Below are 20,397 nucleotides of genomic sequence, written 5' to 3' on the forward strand. Positions count from 1 at the left end.
TGGGTTGTATAAGAACTGCTTGGAAAATAGCGGCTCTGTGGCTTCTTGAGAATGCGATTAGCAGAACTAGTTGAAGCCCTTGAGAGTTATCATATCTGGTTCCAGTGACGTCACGTCTGGCCCACTCCTTTTCGGTCTTTGGCATGCATGCTGATCCCAGGAGCGGTCGAGAATTAATCACTTGCCGTCCAGCCGCTGTATATAAAAACGGACAGACAGTGGCAGTCCAGGGGCAGGTTGCCGTTCATAAACGGCGCCTACCATTTTGGATTGTGCGCGCTCCCTGGGAGCGCACAGCACCGCGATCCGGTGCCCGCTGTGTCCTCTGGACACAGTGGAACACCGATCGTCGTACGGGACGTCTGTGCAAGGTCCCAAACATGTGATCACTGATTGGCCAATCAGTGATCACATGCAGAGTAGTAAGCAAGATGTCATTTCTGACATCATTGCTTACTACGTGTGAAATCTGTGAATGATCACAGAGGTCACATGGTACAAGGCTATTCACAACAGCCTTGTACCATGTGACAAGCTGTGACCAATCACAGCTCACACAGTATTTCTCAATGGCTGCAAGAATGCAGCCAGAGAAAAGGAGAAATGATTGCTTTTACACCCATACAGGCTGTAAAAGCAATCAGTGTAAGAAAAAAAAAATCTTCATCACCCCCCACAAGTAGTTCAGTGTCACCATGGTGACACTGTACTGCTAGGGTAACAGTATGCAAAAAAAAATAAAATATAAAAAAAAATAAAAATGTAAACTTTTTTTTTTTTAAATTATAATTTTTGGTTATAAACTAATTTGGGTTATTTTTTTTTTTACTAAAAAGATAATTGAATACATTTTGGCCAAGATTTATGATGAAATAATATTTATTTGCAAAACTGTATAAGAAAAACACTTTTTTTTCCAAATTTTTGGACTTTTTCATTTATATAGCAAAAAAATAAATAAAAATCCCAGTGGTGAATAAATACCACCAAAATAAAGCTTTATTGGTCTCCAAAAAAATGCTAAAAAATTCATATGGGTACAGTGTTGCATGACCGCGCAATTGTCATTCAAAGTGTGATAGTGCTGAAAGCTGAAAATTGGCCTGGACAGGAAGGGGGTAAAAGTGTCCGGAAGTGGTTAACACAGGCTGTTTACATCTGTGCTGATCTTGGGCACACGCTTATGTAAGTGCAGCAGTTATATACTTTTATATGAATAAAAATACTACACTAGTCTTTTTTCTTTTGGTTTGGTGATATGATTATTTTCTGGAGGGATGTTCCAACAAGAAAGGAGACTGTGAATGAAGTGAATTAGACGGCCATTACTTTGGAGGAATTATATGACCTTTAGGCACATAGAAGTCACTGGAGTGTTGGTGAGTGTGCACTCCTCACTGTGGTGGGGAACCGTGCTAGCACTGTTACAAGATTTGACAATAAAAGCATGGAAAATTCTATGTAAGGGGGCACTGGACTGAGACTTTTTATGGACATTAAACTGGTGTTAATATTAATGTTTATTCTAACAGCGCCTATGTACTTTCCTTTTTCTGACCCTTTAACGATAATTAACCCTAAAAAAATAAAATCATATATGTTGGAATCTACTATATCATGGAACGATTTCAGTATACTGTTCTTGTGAATCTTTTTTGTGCTTCTAATACTTTAGACACATATGCATATCCTCCATAATTTTTAATACAGTAGGTATCAATTATATAACAGCATTTCAGTCATTATACCTGTTTGTTCTGAATTTTTCCTTTCGATGAACTGGGCTCTTCGCCCTCTTCTCTATAACTTCCAGGAAATGTGACTGATTTGTAAAGGGGTGTGAAGGGTTTTCTGGTTGATTAGGTGAACCATCACTTCCCCTTTCAGTGCTCTCGTTAACGCTGATCATCTTCAAACCATCTTCCAAATCATTAGCTGTACCAGCATCGTTTTTAGCAGTCTTTTGATTCTTATCCTCCTGTACCAGGGGGCTACCCACATCTACATTAGATTTATGGCTCATTTCAGACACAGTATCGGCTGTAAAAGGAGAGACAGTTGTATCCACATTACATGGACCTTCTTTATTTAATGTGTTCTTTGATAATGAAGGGTTACTTGCATCTTTAGAAAATTTAGTTTTCTCTTTGACTTCATTCTGCTTTTCTTCAAATTCCAATTTGAATTTTGAAATCAAGTCAGATGTCTTTTGCAATCTTTTATGCTCCTCAATGGCAGCTCTTACTTTTTCTGTGTAAGCTAGAATCTTCTTTCCTCTGTCTGGCAAACTGGCAATAAATTTCCTGCAAAGAAAGAAAATGTAAATAATTTCCTACACAGACAACCTGATGCATTGAAGGTTTCTAGCATCTTATACCATATTTTAGCTACAGTCTTCACAAATCTATTCAGTTTCCCACGTTTGCAAAACAACAATTTTTAACAAAATATTTACCTTCTACAATGTTTTTGTAATGCAGACTTTTTCTGTTTTTTTTATGGAAATTCATCATACAAAATTTTCTTGTGATACTTTGTTTTCAAGCAAAGCAGTTATTTGTACTCTGAAGTACATTGTAGAAGTCCAACAATTTTTATTTCTATGTCAAAGCCCCCTCCCCCCTAAAAATTAACATAAATATTCCTGATTTCTACACCCAGTGCTGTCCCCAGCTTCATCCTTGGTCCAGCACCAGCAGTTCTCATCAAACAGAATGGCAGCTATGTCATTCTGCCTATTTCCTGTAAGCCCAGCCTGTCGTTTTTTATGCAAGCAGGGCTCACAGTACTCCAGGACCAAGTGGTGCTCACATAATCAGAATGTCTGCACCTATAGCCACCTTGATGTCATCGATCCAGCTGGAAGACTGTAGTAAAACAGTATGTACATGGCTGGTAGCAGGATTATTCCCACCAGTGAAATGCATTGGTTTTGAAGAGACCATTTTCACTAGTGCACTGTATTGTCTTGGGAGAGACTGTTCCTGCTAGTGCCTTTGTTAATATATATATATAAAACAGACATACCTTCCAATCCCTGTACTACCAATAGAACATATAAAAAAAAATAAATAAACAAGGGGTTGGGGGGCGGAGCTTGAGTGCCAACGTCACGTCACTGCATCAAGCTCATGCAGTGGCCATTGTGAGTCACAACAGATATTGTTTGGATTTTAGATGTTGACAATTATATATTCTTGGTTGAATTGCTATGGAGTGGAGATTTAAAACAAAAATACTACACTATGACCCTTCCGCCTGGCTCTGGTCTTATCTTCATTCAGCAAGCAACACTCAGAATTGCCCTCAAGTGGTGAAGTACAATATAGCCGTTTGCTTTTAAAGGGACCAGAGTTGCTGACAGAAGGGGAGACCATAGGTTGATTTACAGAACACCTACGCTACCTTGGTCTGTGCAGCCATTCGTTCTGGTGAGTGCTTGGTGACTGTGGTAGTAGGTGACATTCACTGTTGGAAGTTTCAACACTCACGGGAAGATACACTGATGATTTGCTACATACAGTCAGGTCCATAAATATTGGGACATCGACACAATTCTAACATTTTTGGCTCTATACACCACCACAATAGATTTGAAATGAAACGAACAAGATGTGCTTTAACTGCAGACTGCCAGCTTTAATTTGAGGGTATTTACATCCAAATCAGGTGAACGGTGTAGGAATTGCAACAGTTTGGATATGTGCCTCCCACTTGTTAAAGGACCAAAAGTAATGGGACAATTGGCTTCTCAGCTGTTCCATGGCCAGGTGTGTGTTATTCCCGCATTATCCCAATTACAATGAGCAGATAAAAGATCCAGAGTTCATTTCAAGTGTGCTATTTGCATTTGGAATCTGTTGCTGTCAACTCTCAAGATGAGATCCAAAGAGCTGTCATTATCAGTGAAGCAAGACATCATTAGGCTGAAAAAACAAAACAAACCCATCAGAGGGATAGCAAAAACATTAGGCGTGGCCAAAACAACTGTTTGGAACATTCTTAAAAAGAAGGAACCCACCGGTGAGCTCAGCAACACCAAAAGACCCGGAAGACCACGGAAAACAACTGTGGTGGATGACCAAAGAACTCTTTATCTGGTGAAGAAAACACCCTTCACAACAGTTGGCCAGATCAAGAACACTCTCCAGGAGTAGGTGTATGTGTGTCAAAGTCAACAATCAAGAGAAGACTTCACCGGAGTGAATAAAGAGGGTTCACCACAAGATGTAAACCATTGGTGGGCCTCAAAAACAGGAAGGCCAGATTAGAGTTTGCCAAACAACATTTAAAAAAGCCTTCACAGTTCTGGAACAACATCCTGTGGACCGATGAGACCAAGATCACCTTGTACCAGAGTGATGGGAAGAGAAGAGTATGGAGAAGGAAAGGAACTGCTCATGATCCTAAGCATACCACCTCATCAGTGAAGCATGGTGGTGGTAGTGTCATGGCGTGGGCATGTATGGCTGCCAATGGAACTGGTTCTCTTGTATTTATTGATGATGTGACTGCTGACAAAAGCAGCAGGATGAATTCTGAAGTGTTTCGGGCAATATTATCTGCTCATATTCAGCCAAATGCTTCAGAACTTATTGGACGCCGCTTCACAGTGCAGATGGACAATGACCCAAAGCATACTGCAAAAGCAACCAAAGAGTTTTTTAAGGGAAAGAAGTGGAATGTTATGCAATGGCCAAGTCAATCACCTGACCTGAATCCGATTGAGCATGCATTTCACTTGCTGAAGACAAAACTGAAGGGAAAATGCCCCAAGAACAAGCAGGAACTGAAGACAGTTGCAGTAGAGGCCTGGCAGAGCATCACCAGGGATGAAACCCAGCGTCTGGTGATGTCTATGCGTTCCAGACTTCAGGCTGTAATTGACTGCAAAGGATTTGCAACCAAGTATTAAAAAGTGAAAGTTTGATTTATGTTTATTCTGTCCCATTACTTTTGGTCCCTTATCAAGTGGGAGGCACATATGCAAACTGTTGTAATTCCTACACCGTTCACCTGATTTGGATGTAAATACCCTCAAATTTAAGCTGACAGTCTGCAGTTAAAGCACATCTTGTTTGTTTTATTTCAAATCCATTGTGGTGGTGTATAGAGCCAAAAATGTTAGAATTGTGTCGATGTCCCAATATTTATGGACCTGACTGTATATATTCACTGATGGAACTTTTTTTCTTATTTGGGATGAATTACAACAAAAACGTTTTATTTATTTTCTCAGTGATTTATTGGTTTTACACATATATTGATGAATTGGTGATATATTTATTCATTTATTTGGACAGTTGCACATTCTTTGATGATTTCTTATATTTTTATTTATTTGCACTTTTTTTTAGGTATTAGTGGTATATGTTTACTGTGTATGATTCTTTTTTTTGGCTTTGCACTCTATATTCATTTACCAGAAGGGATTTGGCACATTAAGCTTTGTCTGAAAGCTGCCGGTTTTCCTCCAAGCGCTGACTTTTTGCATTCTGTAATGTTAGATTCTATTAACCGGTTGCCGACTAGCCACAGTACATATACTGCAGAAGGGCAGCACCGCTGCGCAAAATCACGTATATATACGTGACTTTGCATACCGGGTAGGGGGCACACGCGAGGTGTGCAACCGCCCTACCCGCACCGCCGATCGCAGCCGCGGGTGTCAATCACCGGGTCCCAGTCGGTGATTACCCGCCGGAGCCCAGTGATTACCAGCAATCACTGACAGAGAAACCTGTCACTTTCCAGCACACTGTTCTGGATAGCAGAGTTCAGCTTTCCAGACCAGTGTGTTCCTGTGAAGAACACACCCCGGCCCCCTAGTGAAACACTCCCCTCACACAGTTAACCCTTTGATTGCCTCCAAAAGTTAACCCCTTTCTTCCCAGTGCCATTACTACAGTATCAGTGGTTTTGTTTGCACTGATCACTGTATTGGTGTCACTGGGGATGTCAGTGAAACCAAGTCAGTTTCCCCCCAGTGTCAGAATGTCCGCCGCAGTCCCACCGTAAGTCGCTGATCGCCGCCATAAGCCGCTGCTCACCGTCATTATTAGCATAAGAAAAAAAAAATTCCAGTAAATATAGCACCATTTGTAAATGCTATAACTTTCACATAAACCAATTAATTTACACGTATTGGGATTTTTTTTTAGCAAAGACATGTTGCAGAATACATTCTGGCCTACATTTATTATGAAATTTAATTTTTAAATTTTGTTACTGGACATTTTTTATAGCAAAAAGTCCAAAATATTGTTTTTTATTCTCAAAATTGTTGCTTTTTTTTATAGCGCAAAAAATAAAAAACGCACAGGCGATCAAATACCACCGAAAGAATGATCAATTCGTGGGGAAAAAAGGATGTAAATTTCATTTGGGTGCAGCGTTGCATGACCACGCAATTGTCAGTTAAAGTAACGCAGCGACGTAACACAAACCGCTTCTGTAACTGCTTCCTAAACTGCCCTATTGCAGAAATACTGCTACAGGGCAGCACGAGTGCACAAAATCACATATATATATACATGATTTGCGCTCCTGTGGTTTTCACGCCCCTCCCAGATAGCGTCAGATTGCCCGTCAGTACACAAGTAATCACATTTAACCCTTTGATTACCAGGAACACGTTCATACACAATAAACCTCCATTGCTAGTATAGTGTCTGAACGGATCAATATCTTTGATCAGATCAGCACTATACCAGCGTTCACATTAGTAGAACATCCCCAAAAACGCAGCATTAGCGGGATCAGCCCCGGAACCTGCCAGCACCTGTGCAGAGTCAGTAGGTCACTGTCACTTGATACATTGCACAAAAAACCGCAGTGTTGATCTCTGTTAGCACTTGTCGGTAAATTTTGATGACTCTCTTATGCAGCAGACTGCCAGTTCTAGTGCCACGCTACCTATTGGTGAACTGGCGAGCACCAGCAACCTAGTACATTCTGGTCTTTCACATACCTCTTAGATTGTAAGCTCCAAGGAGCAGGGCCCTCCTAACCCTCTTGTATTGAACTGTATTGTTGCTGTATTGTCTCCCGTTATATTGTAAAGTAGTGAGCAAACAGTTGGCGCTATAAAAATCCTATATAATAATAATAATACCAGCACTGTGGTATCACTTGGTGACGTGGCAAATTCCATAAGTGCAGTACAAACTGGTGCGGTGGCGAGCACAAGTATTGTCCTGCAGCCACCAAGAATTTGCACACAGGCCCGTAGAGCCCCTAGTATCCTTCCGGATGTAATTGCAAATCCCGATTGGAAGCCCACAAATTCTGCAGCACCCGTACTTCCCCTATTCACTGCCCAACCCTGAATTCAGGTGGAAACAGCAAATTTAACTACTCCCCTTGATTTTTTGGAGCTGTTTTTCATGGAAGATCTGTATGCACTGATTGTGGATCAAATCAATTTATATGCACAACAATTTATCGCCGCCAACCCAAATTCAAACCTTGCCAGACCATTCACATGGAAACCCATTTTAGTTTCCGAATTTACATTTTTTGGGGGCCTAACCCTCAACATGGGCATAACTAATTAAAATGAATTGCGGTAGTTTTGGTCCACAGACCCGATTCATCATATGCCGTGTTCTCTGCTGCCATGGCCAGGCATAGATATGAGAGTATAATGTGTTTTATGCATTTCAACGACAATACACTCTGTCATCCTCGAGGTGCCCCTGAATTAGACCGACTCCACAAAATTCAGCCCCTCGTAAATCGCCTTAACCAAAAATTTGCAGATGTCTATACTCCCCAGCAAAACATCTCCAATGATGAGTCCCTCGTTAATTTTTCTGGCCACCTTGCATTCAAACAATTTCTCCCCAGCAAGTGTGCAAGATATGGGGTCACGATGTAGAAGACCTGTGAGAGGGTAACAGGCTATATATAAACGTTTCGGATTTACGAGGGAAAAGATAGTCACATGGAGCCCCCCGGATGCCCAGACTACATGGGGAGTAGTGGCAAGATAGTTTGGTACTTGGTGTCATCCTTTTTCCATATGGGGTACCACTTCTATGTGGACAATTTTCATTCAAGCGAGTCACTATTTAGACATTTGTACAATCTTGGAACTGGTGCATGTGGCACCGTGTGACCTAATGTGTGCCCACCATTAGAAGTGGGTGGATGCAGGACGGTACATTCTAATGGTGTGCATACCACACACTTTTTCTGGCAGAGATTTCTTCTCTTTTTTTTCCCCATTCAGCCCACAGGCTGCATACAGAAATAAAAAAAGAACATAGCATATATACCCAACAAGGATCAGCGATGTACTGGTACATCGCTGGAATTTGAATGGTTATACCAGGATGATGCCTACAGCTGCAGCCATCATCCTGGTATAATTTTTTTCAGCCGGCGATCGGCTTTCATGTAAAAGCAATCTTAGTGGCTAATTAGCTGCAGGGTTGCTTTTAAAAGCAGCGGGAGATGATGCCCTCTCCCACTGCCTTCCACGGCCTTCTCGGGCAGTCCTGTGCCATCGGGGGGGAACCTGAGAATGTGTGTTTCTGCCAGCTGACCATAGAGCTGATTGGAGACCAGAATGGTGCCAAACATCTCTATAGTCTAAGAAATCGGAAGCTACAAGCATTTCATCATTTCAGTTTCGCAGGATATAAACAGAGTCATTTGTAAATTACGAAAGCATCTGATCACACCAATCTTGGTTTGATTAGATAATGTAAGGGCAGAGGAGAGATCCAGAGTCTGATAGATCCCATATTTCTCAAAAAAGAATATATGATAATGCCCATTGAAGTTATAGGGGATATTTGCATTCCCTGTGATAGCATTAGAAAACAAAAATGAGTATGGGGGTACCACATGTGAGAGACATTTTGGCAGTCTAGCCAAGTACAGGACCCCAAATCCAATATGCGCCTTCAGGCTTTTAAAGGGCTTTATTTTCTCATTATACTTACTGACTACCTATCACAGTTTCAGAGGCCCTGAAATGACAGGATAGCACCAACCCCCCCCCCCCCCCATGACCCATTTTTGGAAAGTAGACACCCCAAGGAATTTGATAAGAAGCATGGTGAGTATTTTGCTGATATCGTTTGTTGCCACAAGTTTTTGGAAAATTAAGAAGAAAAACAAAAACATATTTTTATCTTTTTTTTGTGAGAAAAAATTATATCTGCAAAATACTGCATCTTTTTAAATTCCTTGGGGTGTCTACTTTACAAAAAGGGGTCATTTGAGGGGAGGGGGGGGGGGGTTGGTGCTATCCTGACATTTCAGGGCCTCTGAAACTGTGATAGGTAGTGAGGAAGTGAAATGAGGAAGTTACGCACCTTCAGGCTTTCAAAGTGGTCATTGGATTTCAGGCTCCTGTATGTGGATAGGCTCCCAAAAAGTCTCACACATGTGGTATCCCCATACTCGGTAGAAGTAGAAGAATGTATTTTGGGGTGTAATTTCACATATACCCATGGCTTGTGCGAGAGATAAATCATTTAAATTACAACTTTGTGTAACAAAAAAAAAATGTTTTTGTTATTTTCCAGAAACTTGTGGAAAAAAATAAATCTTCCATGGACTCAATATACCTCTCAGCAGATAGCTTAGGGTGTCTACTTTCCGAAAAGGGGTCATTTGGGGGTGTTTGTACTATCCTGGTATTTTAGCACCTAAAGAAATGTGATAAGAAGTCAGAAAGAAAAAGCTGTGTAAATTCCATTATCTATACCATAGTTTGTAGACGCTATAACTTTCACACAAAGCAATCAATATACACTTATTGGGATTTTTTTAACCAAACACATGTAGCACAATACATTTTGGCCTAAATTTATGATGAAATTTTAGTTTTTTTTGGATATTTTGTATGACCGAAATGAGAAAATATCTTTTAAAAAAAATGTTTTTCTACAAAATTTTTTTTGTTTATAGCGCCAAAAATAGTGCACAGGTGATCAAATACCACTGAAAGAAAGCTCTATTTGTGTGAAAAAAGGACATAAATTTCATTTATGTACCGTATTGCATGACTGCGCAATTGTCCGTTAAACTAGTGCAGCGCTGTATAGCAGAAAATGTTGTAAATTGCAGTATCTATACCATAGTTTGTAGACACTATAACTTTCACACAAACCAATCAATATACACTTTTTGGGATTTTTTTTTACCAAAAGCATGTAGCAGAATAAATTTTTGAAAATGTTGAAGAAAAACAATATTTTTTTACTTTTGGCTATAAAAAATATTTAGTAAACTCAAAGTTAGTTATACATGAACTTAATTTTTTTGTTTATAGCGTGAAAAATAAAAAAGCGCACAGGTGATCAAATACCACCGAAAAAAAGCTCTATTTGTGTGAAAAAAAAGACAAATTTTGTTTGGGTACAGCATTGCATGAACGTGCAATTATCAGTTGAATTAGTGCAGCACCGAGTAGCAAAAAGAGGCCTGGTCATTAAGGGGGGTAAATCATCTGGAGGGCAAGTGGTTAATGCTGTGCACTCTTTAGTCCAGCCTCTACTCTAAGCTTGGTCAGAAATATTAACCCCAGCTTCAGCTAATTCACGCCATCTCAGTCCTGCCTCTAGACACCAAGAAACACTTCCTTCACTGTCCTTAATAACTACAGCTGCTACAACTTTCCCTGCATTTAATCCAACTATTTTTTTTTTTTCCTTTTTGGTATTTTTTTCAATTATTTAGCAAAAAATAAAAAAAAAAGCCAGTTGTGATTAAATACCACCAAAAGAAAGTTCTAGTTGCGTGAACAAAATGATAAAAATTTAGTCTGGGTACAATGTTGTATGATCACGCAATTGTCATTTACAGTGTGAGAGCGTTGAAAGGGTGAAACTTGGCCTGGGCAGGGAGGGAATAAAAGTGTCTGGTACTGAAGTGGTTAACCACTCGCCCTCCAGAAGATTTACCCCCCTTCCTGACCAGACCATTTTTTGATACAACGCTGCGTATTTTAACTGACAATTGCACGGCCATTCAAAGCTGTACATAAATGAAATTTATGTCATTTTTTCCCCCACAAATACAGATTTCTTTTGGTGGTATTTGATCACCTCCGCGGTTTTTATTTTTTGTGCTATAAACAAAAAAAATACAATTTTGAAAAAAACAATATTTTTGACTTTTTGCTATAAAGCATATCCAATAAACAAATTTTAAAAATTCAATTTCGCCATACATTTAGGCCAAAATGTATGCTGCTACATGTCTTTGCTAAGAAATAAAAAAAAGAATCCCAATAAGTGTATATTAATTGGTTTACGTGAAAGTTATAGAGTCTACAAATGGCGGTATATTATATATATATATATATATATATATATATATATATATATATATATACACACATATACATATATATATATACACACACACACACACTCACACACTGAAATTTTAGTTTTTTTATACTAGTAATGATCAGCGACTTTTAGCGGGACTACGGCAGGCAATCTGACACTGGGGTGGAACTGACTAACTGCTACTGACATCTCCAGTGACACTAAGGCTACGTTCACACTAGCGCTGTGTGCAGGCGGCAGAGAGGCGTTTGGGAAGCGTTTTTACCGCTTCCCAAACGCCTCTGCCAATTCTGCACATTACAGCACATGGTGCTGTTCTAACGGGAGCGTTTGCGTCGCGTCGCGGCAAAACGGATGCCTCTGGACGAGTCAGGAGGCGTTGAAGTCTCCTATTCTCGTCTATGGTGCCGCTTCGCAAACGCCCGGCCAGCGTTTGCAGTGCGGTTGCGACGCGGTTGCGGGGCGTTTGCGGAGCGGTAACGCCACTCAAACTGCATTATAGGCGTTTGTGGGGCGTTATTAACGTTCGGAAAACGCCTAGCAACCGCCGCTAAACCGCGCATGCGGCGTTTGCCGAACGTTAACAAAAACGCTCCACAAACACCAGACCAACGCTTGCCAAACGCTATAGGGGCGTTTGGCAAGCGTTGGCAAAACAGCCAAGTGTGAACGAGCCCCAATACACTGACACCGTGATAATGACACTGGGCAGGAAGGGGTTAACATCTGGGGCGATCAAAGGGTTAACTGTGTGTTAGGGAGTAATTTTATTGTGTACTGTGTTGTGTTTTACTAAGCAGACCTGCTCATTTCTATCTCTCTGCTGTGCAGAGATAGAAAGCAGCATGTCCATGCCGACAGGCGAGAGATCTGTGTTAAAAAATAAACAATATATAGTGAGTGCTACGAAAAAACTGGGAGCAGCTAGTACATATGGGGAACCCACTCCATATCACAATAAATATATCAAAACAAAAGTGCTGAGCAATATGAAAAAATATACAAATGTATCCACCTAAAAACTGAAAAACAATCAGTGAATAAAAGTGAAATGTAATGATACAGTAGCCCATAAATTATTATTATACAGTATTTCTATAGCACCAAAAGGTTTGCTCAGCTCTGTACATTATAGTGGGGGACAGTACATGAGACAATACAGTAACAATCCACGAGGGGTTCGAGGGCCCTGCTCCTTGGAGCTTACAATCTAGGAGGGAGGGGATAGTGGTAAAGGAGGAAGTGGCTGTGGGGGATGGAGTGGTGGGAGGAGTGGAGATCGGCTGTTAGGTGAGGGTGGGGTAGGCTTCCCTGAAGAGATGGGTTTTCTGGGTGCGCCTAAAGGTGAGGAGGGTAGGTGACAGCCTGATGGATTGAGGTAGTGAGTTCCAGAGGATGGGGGAAGTCCTGGAGAAGTCCTGCAGTCGGGCGTGGGAGGTGGAGACCAGGGAACTAGAGAGTAGGAGGTCTTGTGAGGAGCGAAGAGTGCGGGTTGGGTGGTATTTGGGTATCAGGTCGGTGAGGTAGTTTGGGGCAGCGTTATGAATGGCTTTGTACGTCAACGTTAGTAATTTGAATTTGTGTTGGGCAATCGGAAGCCAGTGGAGGGAATGACAGAGGGGGGTGGCAGAAGAGGAGTGGTTGGTAAGGTGGATGAGTCTGGCCGCTGAGTTCAGGATAGACTGAAGCGGGGATGGTCTGATGAGGTAGGCCGGTGAGGAGGGAGTTGCAGTAGTCCAGATGTGAGATAATAAGGGAGTGAATGAGTTGTTTAGTAGTGTCTGGGGTTAGGAACAAACGTATTTTGGAGATAAATGTAACATTTATGGGCTACTGTATCATATTACATTTCACTTTTATTCACTGATTGTGTTTCAGTGTTTAGGTGGATACATTTGTATATTTTTTCATATAGCACTTTTGTTTTGAGAGATATGTGTTGTTTACACACTGGTCTCTCCATTTGCTGCTGGGGGGGGGGGGGCAGTAAAAACATGTCTCAACCATGGGTTTTTACCACCAGCCCCCCAACTGCAAGGATAAACAAACTCTAAGAGCTTGTTTACACTAGCTTCTTCTGTGTGAAGTGTGACCCATGTTTGTATCACTCTTCTCACTGCTATAGGCAGGCAGTGAGGAGGCTTTGCATCACCTCCCTCTAAACACCGGACAAATGTGTGTTGATGTAGCACAGCCCCATTCACTTCAATGGGTCACGCTTGGCAGGTGGGGGTATAATTCCTGTCATGGCTGCCAAGCAAGGCGGCCTCAGCATGTGTTCACCCACATCTGCTGCCTTTGCAGAAAAAGGGGGAGCGGTTGAGGGGAGTTTTACCTCCCCTCAATCGCAAAGTGAAAGGCCCCATTCACACTCCATGTGGTGTTTCTGCCTGCGACTTGTTTTCACAATACTAGGAGCCCATTCACTTCCATGAGCTGCCCTATGTGCCATTCACTCCCATGAGCTGCCCTATGTGCCATTCACTCCCATGAGCTGCCCTATGCACCATTCACTTCCATGAGCTGCCCTATGCACCATTCACTCCCATGAGCTGCCCTATGCGCCATTCACTTCCATGAGCTGCCCTATGCGCCATTCACTCCCATGAGCTGCCCTATGCACCATTCACTTCCATGAGCTGCCCTATGCACCATTCACTTCCATGAGCTGCCCTATGCGCCATTCACTTCCATGAGCTGCCCTATGCGCCATTCACTTCCATGAGCTGCCCTATGCGCCATTGTGGCTCCAAATCTGAGCCAGGACCCAACTTACTCTCCTGTTTTGTTTCATGGCAAATTCGAACTGCGCTTGGGGGGCAAATGGCACTCATGGGTAGAATCGCGGCTAATAGGCCCGTATGTGAACGCCGTATAAACCAGTCATTAGGTTCCATGTACAGCTGTGTGTTTCCGCACGTGTCTGGGAACCAGCAGAGGCGTGCGTTGTGCTTGCACCACCTTGAATTCTTAAACGCACCCCAATCGCAGCCATCAGATGTGCGTTTTGTCACACAAAACTTCTTTTTGCGAGTTTGTAAGGGTATGGGCTGTCCTAGGTGTCGTGCAAAAATGCTCCAAAAATAAAAGCTGATGGGGAGCGCGTGTGAATGAGGCCTTGGGTGAAGGTGTACTGGGACCAGGGGTGGACGGACCATTTGAAACTCAGACACTGCCCAAGGGCCCGGGGTCAGTAGGGGGCCCCATGAGATGCCCCTGGTACCTTTTTCATAGGCTTTTTTGAGTTTTGGCAAGGACACAGGGGCCCCATGATCCCCTATTGCCCGGGGGCCCCATGAGTTGTCAGTCCGCTCCTGACTGGGACGCAGCAGTACCCCCTCCCCCATACAGCTCAGGCCCGGTGTGTGAGGAGGTTGATGCCGGCCGGGTCCCCTCCCATCTTACCGGTTGCGGAGGATCTTCTCCTGCCTCTCTAGGATCTCCAGCAGTTCCTCCACACTCTTCCCGGCTACATCCCCCACCGCCCCGGCCTTCCCGCCTCCCCCGGCAGAAGTCATCGTCTCCCCACCGCCCTGTCAGCGTACCAGCCTCATCCCAACAGTACGCGGCCGGGCGCCGCCATGACAACTCGTCACATTCAATACAAAAAAACTTTATTCACATCCAACTCTGCAATAGGAATTGCTTCACTTTACACAGAACGAGTCACGGCCGTTCATATGACTAACAGAACACCCGGCAATTCTATTTCTAGAGGGAAAACTCCGCGGTTCTCGGGTGTAATAAGAGCCCGGGTGCGCCCACGTGTTAGCACTGCGCATGCTCCATGTCTATCCATGGTGTCTCATATGTTTACATCCGGGACACTCTGTAAAAATACATTTTTGTGCTGGATTCCATGTGCCTGACAGGATATAAGTTAGGACAGTGCTGGAGTCTATCACTTCTTAATCTATGAAATGGCGCCATACATCAATGATCAATTTATTTTCTGATCAGTCTCTGACAATTAGGGAAGTTGTGCTTGGCTGCACATGGTGGCAAAATGGTCATTTTGTCGCCATGTGCAGCTAAGCACAACTTCCAGCCCCTACGTGTCCTATTTTAATTCTTTATACTGACAAAGCTCTGTTTTCTGAAGCGAAACGTGGAGTTGATTTTCTTTTTTTTCTTTGGATCTTTCTTTGGGAGTACTTTTTGTATGGTATTCTCTCCTCCCTTTTTTTGGAGAGGTCTGCACTGCGTTTTACAGAGCATCATTTCCATTCCTCAAGACAGTGAGACATTATTGTCTGGATATGGTGATGTATGGGGCTTGTCCATGAGAGGATGACATTTAAGCCCGTGGATGAGTGTACCCGTATTACATATCTGTAGCAAGATAGATTATACTTTCTAATTAGTTTTGTCCATGGGGTAACTCCATTTCCTTAATAGAGATTATATATTCAAGCTGATAGGTTTGTGATCAAACTACAATGTCTCTTTGTATGCCATCACTTCATCTAAAATGGTATGGTATTTGATTTGGTCTGGTGTTATTAACCATTTGGATGTAAGGTAAATAATTGCAATGGTGTCCAGTCATATTGTTGTGTGCAGTACATTCCACTCCAATAGGCATTAATTACAGCTGAGCATACATTTTTTTTATACATTTAAATAAAGGTTATATTTTAGATTCATCAATTGGCCAGATGGTGCGTAGGGAAACGCACCCTCTTCCGGTATAGATTTGTTATTTGCAAAAGATGATGATTTACAATTAGGGCTTAGTTCAATAACTACTCAGGAATATAGCTTCATGCGCAATGCGCAGCTTTCAGGGGTGGTTGGTGTTTTGTTTTTTCTGCCGCTGAAAGCACCTCCATGTTAGCCTATGTGTCCATACACATGTTAGAGGCAAAAAAAAGTGCTGCTGGAGCCGCAAGGTTTTGGCAGAAAAAAAGCCTGATGCGCCTAAACACGTGTTATCACTAGGCACATCAAGCACTTGAGAGTTAATTCATTCTAATGGCCAAAATAAATTATTATTCTGACCAATGAAATGAACTACTGCTCAAGCACTTGATGCACCTGAACGCATCTAGACACAGTTACACATGTCAAGCGTTCGAAGTTCGGGGCAAGTGGAACAAAAGGTAATAACTGTGAGGAATGAGCTTATGGGAGAAATAGAAGAAGGTGGGCAGAGTAGGAGATAGCAGGACAGATTGGGGTGGAGAGTTCCAGAGGATGGAAGAGGCTCTGGAAAAGTTCTGGAGATAAGGAAGAGACAAAGGAGCTAGAGAGCAGGAGGTCTTCGGAGGAGCAGGGAGGATGGTTTGGGGGCAAGAACGGTGATGGAGTTCGGGGCATAGTTGTAAGGTAGGTTTGTAGGTTGTTGTTAGTATTTTGAATTTTATTAACAACCTACAAAGGCATTTACAACTCAGTTGGTCGCATTGTCACCCTTGCTGGTGATATGTCACTTGCACAGTGTTGGTCATTTATGGTGTCTGTGTCACTGTGGTCATTGCCGCTCCTGCTTTGCAGTGGGTCCATGGGGGCCCTTTGTGGTTAACATTCTCTTATACTTTGTTTTGTATGTCGGCATAGGGTGATTTAACCACTAACAGCCTTAAGCTCTTCAGTTGGTTTGTGCAATGTCCTAGCAGGTTCTGTCTCCTTTACTAATTATGTTTTGAGAAGCCATCTAGATGACCTAGTTTACTGCTGTACAGGTGGTGCATCAGTTATCCGAGCTGGTGTTGTTAACTTACTGTTGTATTCCGGCCTATGGTGACCTAGTTATGTTGGCCCACTTACCTTTCTGCTCTGCAGTTGATCCAGCAGCCACTCTCCACTGTTGCTGACTCACTTTCACGTATTTGTAAAATTGCCTGCAGTGCCTTTTATGATGGCTTCAGGTGTTCCAGTCTTACTTGGTCATTTTTTTCTTGGTCTTATGCACACTTGTGAGTGTGTCTGTGTATATATACAGTATATATATATATATATATATTTTTTTTTTTTTTTTTGGCTATCCCTGTTTGGCTATCCCTATATTGTGAGGCATCTCAACATTGTTAAATTATCTCCAGTCGTGTGGGTGCTAATCAGGCTGTCTCTCCCTGTCCTCTGTTCTTTCCTATTACATGTGTTCCATTAAGGCCCATGAGGAAATGTCCTGTGGGTACGTTGGTACATAGTGGGTAAGTTTGAACCTGAAAGTCCCCCTCTTACAACTGTTCCCAGGTCTTCAGACAGTGAGATCCAAGCACTGTGTATTGAAGCCTTGAGCAGGGACATGGCTAATGTATCGATGCCAGAACAGTAACTTACATCAACCATCAGGGAGAATTCTCAAAGCTGCTTCAGTTCAGTGTAGGAGTCTCTGTCCTGCCCTGCCTGCTGTGCACATCCCAGAGGTGGTAGATTGAGAGGCGGGCTTTCTCAGTAGCCAGCATCTGGTTTCCGGTGAATGGTAATTACCATCAGGTTCGCAGACCTCTGTCCTGGATGCAAAACACCAGAAGTCAACTTCCGGATTTGGTCACAAATTTTGCTGGATTTTCTCCAGCCCTTGGAATCTTTTAGCCTTTGCTGTGAATGCTTTTGTACCTCTATGGGTGCATTTTTCCTGAAAAAGGAAAGCTAGGGAACTGACATTTTGTGAAGCTTACTTTTGCTTTTGGTTGGATTTTTTGCTTAGTGCAAAACTAGAATTCCTTCCTAAATTATTGGACAGAAGATAAATCTTGTTTTCTCCAGCCTGGTCTGGATCAGCAGTAGGCCTTGAGGATCATCTTGTGTCTAATCTATGCCTTAGCAGTTCCCTTTAGAGGCCACTATCCCCTCTCTCCTTTGTGAGGGCCTTTATACTGGATGCTGCTTACATTTGCTTTTCCTGTCTTTTCCCACAGACTTGACTTGACTTTTATTTTTCCTTGTCTATCCTTGCTCCCGTGCCTTCTCACCACCATTAGTTCTGCACAGTGAGTTTCTGGAGTTCACCACTAAAACATTTTCATGTTCCTCATTATGGATTATGTTTTGAAGCCAGAGCCTCTTTTCTTCCCAAAGCAGAATTTCCTTCACCTTAACCAGGAATTTGTTCTACCTTTACTCTGTCCTGCTCCTGTACATCCTTTGGAGATTCCCTCCATTGCCTGGGTCTGGTGTGTGCTGTTTGAATTTCACTCTCAGCTGTCACTCCTTTTTCCCAGCCCAACTCTATGATACCCGTTGCAGGTGTAAGGGCTTCCAGTTGTTCTCTGTGTTTTCCAGTGCTTTTCTTCTCCAGATGTTAAGTGAGCCCTTTGGCATTTGTCTGCTGTGTAATCTACCAATTAGTTGTACTGCTTTTGGACATCCCTGTGTTGATTAATACTGCGATGTACGATTAAGAAAATAGGATTCTTTTTTTACCTTACCAGTAAAATCCATATCATGATGTTCAGTACAGGACACAGACTGCCCTCCCCCATTCTTCTTTAATTTCCCTATTGCTTGCTACAAACCTGAACCCATCTGTGTTTTGGAAGAAGTTATACTGTATAAGGGATGTCCCTGCAGCCTTTTTATTTTTCATTGTCCAGTTGCTTGAAAGTGGCAGCAAACGAACCAGGATGGAGTTCACTCGGGCCAGAGACCAGTCACTAGTTGAGTACCCCAGGGCTCTGTATGAGGTCCCGTTCTATTTAATCTATATGTAAGTGATGTAACTAAAGAGTTGTTGGGTAAGGTGTGTCTTTTTGCTGATACAAAGGTGTGTAATTGGGTTGATATCCCTATTACACACCTGTGTGTCTGTAATTATTTGGTATTGCTGGAAGATTGGTCAAAGAAGTGGAAATTTGCAGTTCAATGTTTCTAAATGTAAAATAATGCACCTAGGGAAAAGTAATCCCTTGAGAGAGTACAACATTGGGGGTACAGAGTGTGCCAGCACTAAAGAGGAACATGATTTGGGGGTACTTATTTCAGATAATTGCAAAATGAGCAAAAAGTGTGACCAGGCAGTGGGGAAAGCTAATAGAATTATAGGATACATCAATGAGGGGTCACCAGCAAGAGGAAGGAGGTCCTGCTTCCCCTATATAGATCTTTAGTTAGACCTCATTTAGAATACTGTATCCAGTTCTGGAGACCTCACTTACAAAAAGATATTGATAAGATAGAACGAGTTCAGAGACGGACAACACAAATGATGAAAGGTCTGGGGGATAAAACATATCAGTAGTCACTTCAGGAACTTAAAATGCACAGTCTGGAGGAAAGGAGGGAAAGGGGAGACATGATTGAAACCTTTCAATACATCAAGGGGGTAAATGAGGTTCAGGAGGGCAGTAATTTCAATATGAAACCAAAATCAAGAACACAGGGACATGACCGCAAATTAACTGGAGGAAAGTGCAAAACTAATCTTAGAAAGTATTATTTTACTGAAAGGGTAGTTGATGCTTGGAATAAACTTCCAGCAAAGGTAGTGAGCCAGTCAACAGTAAATGGCTTCAAATATGCTGGGGAGAAACATAGATCTATATTCAGACAAAAAAGTTAATGAAATAAAAAAAATATAAAAATGAGCAGACTTGATAGACCACTCAGTCTTTTTCTGCCATCACTTTTCTATGTTTCTATGATTAAGAAATAAAGTGTCCATACTGTACTCCAAGAAACAGATTTTAGTAGCAAGTCGAAAATCCTTTTTGTCCTGTAACCTACTGTCACCAAAATGACTCAAAAATGTTTCAGATTCCTTAAGCTTTACATTTTGGTGAACTATTTCTAAATCCTAGCCTTCATGTATTCAACAGCGTACATTCTTCTTCAGCTTTCACATATAATGACGTTAGTCATCCCCACTGAATGAAAGTAAACCTCTCATGTCCTACGGGTAACCCCCATGAATTCTTACTTTCATGCATGTCCTATTTCTAACCACAAGGAGGCGGTAATACCCCACAAATTTGAATGAATAGCAATGAAATAGCAGCTTTGAAGAACATGGTCACCCTTGTATTAGGCTAGGTTCACACTTCGGCAGTTTGCATTTGAGCCGTTTCTGCATTGCATTTTGCACCTGTGTTTTGAAGTGTTTTTTGCCACGTTTTTGATGCGTCTTGCATTTTTTTAAGGT

At 42.1% G+C, this 20,397-nt stretch overlaps 1 protein-coding gene across 1 annotated transcript in view; it reads right to left on the bottom strand.

The window, feature by feature from the left end:
- The window catches only part of POLR2M (RNA polymerase II subunit M), a 32,986-nt gene extending 18,113 nt beyond the window's left edge, over positions 1-14,873 (bottom strand). The window contains exons 1-2 of the mRNA XM_089667755.1: positions 14,718-14,873; positions 1,749-2,303 (exon numbers count right to left, since the gene is read on the bottom strand). Of these exons, the coding sequence (XP_089523881.1) occupies positions 1,749-2,303; positions 14,718-14,830 (668 nt within the window). The 5' untranslated portion in view covers positions 14,831-14,873. The remainder of the gene's footprint in view (positions 1-1,748; positions 2,304-14,717) is intronic.
- Positions 14,874-20,397: the final 5,524 nt, after the last annotated feature.

This window comes from Staurois parvus, unplaced genomic scaffold (genome assembly GCF_062004578.1).
Source record: "Staurois parvus isolate SC_StPar_1 unplaced genomic scaffold, SC_StPar_1.0 ptg000054l, whole genome shotgun sequence".
NCBI lineage: Eukaryota > Metazoa > Chordata > Amphibia > Anura > Ranidae > Staurois > Staurois parvus.